Here is a 3,591-nt window from a genome sequence, read left to right on the forward strand (position 1 = left end):
GGTTGAAAAGAGTATCGTTACAATAATAGCTTCATACTGCTTTATATAAGTATTTTCTAAGCTAGGTAGTAGATCATATTTGGGACACTATGAAGGTTAATTTAGCAAGGAAAGGCAACGAGTTTTATATGTACAAATGTATATTCAGCTATAAACAAGTTCCTAATTTATGAGAATACGAAGCAGTAGCCACTATTGGCCGCAGTAACTGTAGTTCATAGTTTGGTTTTCATAAGGGATTGTTTGGGAATAGTTTAGGGACAATTTGTTGCCAGCCAAAGGGCTTGCTAATCGGACACTTGCCCTTTGATCAAGCAAACCATTGTATATCGCCTAATTTCCATCTAATTCCGCTTCCGCTGCGAAAAAGGCATTAACCCAGCGACACGCATGGCCACTTCCAGCAGTACTCGTATAATGTTCCTTTTCCCTGGCCACCTATTCATACTGTATGTTAATTAGACATTTGTGACGTGAGCTACGTTTATTTTGGGGATGTCAAGGCCAGCGTTAGTTAAATATTTCGTCTTGGTGCTGTGGTACATATGGATATAAGGACACCTGTAACGTTATGCCATGCCTCCAGTACACTTGCCGGACATCAATAATGAAGTGAGTCGTACTAGAACTGGTACCAGTAAGAGCAGTCGCCTTACACATTCGAATTCCACCAGGCAGGGGCGCCCAGTCCCCAGTCCCAGATCCATAAAGAGTCCCTCGACATTCGTGCGCGCACTCCGCTCGGCAACACAGTCCACTAATTTAGCTAATTAAAAATTTAATGAAGCTCTCCAAACTAAAAATAAAAAAATACCGCCGACACGAAGGTGCCCAAACTTGGGCAATTGGAACACCTGTTGGCCCCGTAAAACTCTGCGGATTGTTTCCCAGAGCTATAATACCCCGAAAACGAAACGACCCAAAAAAGGACTGCAATTGAATTGTGTCCGAATTTCCGGAAAATCAGTTAGCCACACCCCGCACGCAGCACCGGGCCGCGGCGCTAGAAGTGGCGCCCGAAATCGAAAGCGCTCAGTGGAGCTCGGTGGCTTTTTAGTGGGTGCCTGAAAGTAGGCAGCGAAAGCGAAAACGAAAACGAAAGCCGTTCTCTGCGCTGCGCATAATTGAGTGGCGGCGGCCATCAGTGCGTCGGCAAAGTATCCTGATTTGCATACCACTGGCAGTCCATGCTGGCGCTAAGGCTGCTTTCCGCTGGGGCTCATGTCATTAGCAGTGTAACGGGGGGCAGGAACGGGACGAGGCGAGACGGGACAGTGCCGGGTGGAGACCGAATTTACATGCCAGCGCGTGACACACGAGGCGTATGGGCAACGTTCCTTGTCGCCAGCTCGTAGTCTCCGCCTCCGCCTCTGCCTCCTTCCTCCTGGCGCGCTGCTACGCTTCCACGCTGTAGTTGTTTGACTTGCCCCTCCGCTCGCCCCTCCCTCCGCCTGGATTACATGTCTAGAGCACATCAAACAAGCTTACTTACCAATGACCTCGTTAATGACGCACATACACAAAGGCACACAGTCACACACGCAAAGGACACACTCACACCCGTGCAGCCAAAAGGGCAACTCTGTGTGCGTTTGCCGTGCTGTTGGGTTTACTTTGTAATTTTCGCTTATCAGATTTATTTTTATTTTTATTTTCCTTTTCATTTTTGATTTTTTGTCAGCTCGCACTCGCAGTGCAGACGGGGCGGGAAAGCGCGGTTTTTGTGGGAAATCGACCTGGGCAATGCCCTGGCAAAAAACAATGCGCAAAAGAAATGGAAACATAATACAAATTAAAGAAGAATTATAGTTCCCATTCAAGTGTAAATAATTTAAATTAAAAGTGTGCTGCAGAAATATAATATGGCATCCCTTAAATGCTCGCAAATGTAAATTTAAATCCACTGTAAAAACGGATAAAGTTCATTTTTAAAATTATTCAAAGTACTTTTTTATTTGTAAGAGGAACAGGAAAATTATTTCGCTTTCCCATGTTATTGTCGCACTGTTTAAGGTAAAAGATCGGGAAACTATGGAGCATATACATATGTACCTTGTGTCGGGTATTCAATGAATATCAGTAGAAGGAAACTTGATTCTAGTCGTGGACCCTTAGGGACCTTTTTCAAAGCTCTGCAGAATGGTCCGTGCAGCGGGACGGTCCTCCAACGAGGCATTCGTGCACAGGAAGAACAGAGCGACGATGCTGTCGTGTTCCTCGCTCACCTGGAATCCCACTGGCAGAGCGGGCCGCATCCCGTAAGGGGGCAGGAGGCTGCTCTCCGTGAGATCGGAGAGATCCTCGATTAAATCATTATCTGGCAGGTTCTCCTTGTTTTCACCGCAAAACATATCCATGTTCAGGGTGTGCGGCGGCACCAGGGCCAGCGTCTCGTAAATGACAAGGCCAAAGCTGAAGATGTCAGCCTTGTTGTCCAAGATCTCCGACTGCGTAATCACCTCCGGAGCCGCCCACAAGCCCGTGCCCTCGTAGAATAGACTGCCACTCCTGCGGAGCTGCACCTGGCCATGCTCGTCCAGCGGCAGAGCCACACCAAAGTCGCACAGCTTGCAGTTCTCGAACTCGCCGTTGATGAGCACATTGAAGGACTTGAGGTCGCCGTGGAGCACCCGGGCATCGGTGTGCAGAAAGTCCAGGGCCCGGGCCACGTCCGTGATCACTTTGGTGGTGTATTTGGCGGGCAGCGGCCCTAGTTTGCCCTCGTGCCGCTCGTCCAGAATGGAGCCCAACGAGTTGCCGCATATCTCCAGGACCAGGCTGTTCAGGCCTTCGAGCGACGTGACCAGGCCACAGAAGCCGACAATGTTTGGGTGCTTCAGTTTCCCCAAGATCTGCGCCTCGTGCAATATTCGCTCGTTGAAAACCATTTCCCTCTTCTCCACGGCATCTTGCGTCATTCTCTTGACGGCCAAAGGTGTACGGATCTGGCCGCGTCGTGGCGAGCGGTCCAGGCGGTAGACCTTCACGCCGCTTCCAAAGCCCAGGGTCTTCATCGATGACGATGCCGGGATGCGAATCGGGGAGCTGATGTCCTGCCCGTTCTCCGGAGATAAGTCGCGCAACCTACGGGGCGGCGTCTCCATCTTCAAGAGGCTTCGGTCATAGTTAGCTTTGTTTTTCTCGCAAATATCGTTGTTACTTACTCTTATTCGAAGATTACTGTTCAGAAATGCTACACGGAAGTGCTACAGTGACATAAAAGTCAAGGCAAAGCAGTTCCCTTAACCGAGCAATCCTTTGACTGCTGGGTATCGGTATCGGGAATCATTCCGTCTTTTGTGGAACCCTGCTGACGTAGTCCCGGCTCGCTCCGGTCACAATTAAAGTAATTGCCCATCCAGTAGCCATAAAAAATCACCCGATTGTCTCTGGCTTCCATCGTTCCTTTCCGCCCCTTTTTAATGAGAGCCTCGCTAATAACTTTGACAATATGTTTGCTTAATTACCATTGACATCATAGCAATGGCACTACCACTTCCACTTCCACTTCCATTCCTTTATCCATCTATGGACCCATATTCATTCCCATTCGGACTCGCTTCTCTGTGTGGCACAATGAAACACTGCACA

The 3,591-nt window shown here is 48.8% G+C and overlaps 1 protein-coding gene across 1 annotated transcript; it reads right to left on the reverse strand.

Moving 5' to 3' along the window:
- Positions 1-1,992: 1,992 nt before the first annotated feature.
- Positions 1,993-3,168, reverse strand: LOC6596434 (lymphokine-activated killer T-cell-originated protein kinase). The gene is made up of 2 exons (XM_002021579.2): positions 3,165-3,168; positions 1,993-3,104 (listed from the first exon to the last, which is right to left on the reverse strand). Exon 2 carries the CDS (start codon positions 3,102-3,104, stop codon positions 2,112-2,114), a length of 993 nt encoding a protein of 330 aa, XP_002021615.1. The 5' UTR covers positions 3,165-3,168; the 3' UTR covers positions 1,993-2,111.
- Between the last annotated feature and the right edge of the window lie 423 nt (positions 3,169-3,591).

This window comes from Drosophila persimilis, unplaced genomic scaffold (assembly GCF_003286085.1).
Source record: "Drosophila persimilis strain 14011-0111.01,24,50 unplaced genomic scaffold, DperRS2 tig00000124-arrow-pilon, whole genome shotgun sequence".
Classification (NCBI taxonomy): domain Eukaryota; kingdom Metazoa; phylum Arthropoda; class Insecta; order Diptera; family Drosophilidae; genus Drosophila; species Drosophila persimilis.

Excerpts from the sequence above, each read along its gene's own strand:
- LOC6596434 (XM_002021579.2), bottom strand. The coding sequence starts at position 3,104 with ATGGAGACGCCGCCCCGTAGGTTGCGCGACTTATCTCCGGAGAACGGG.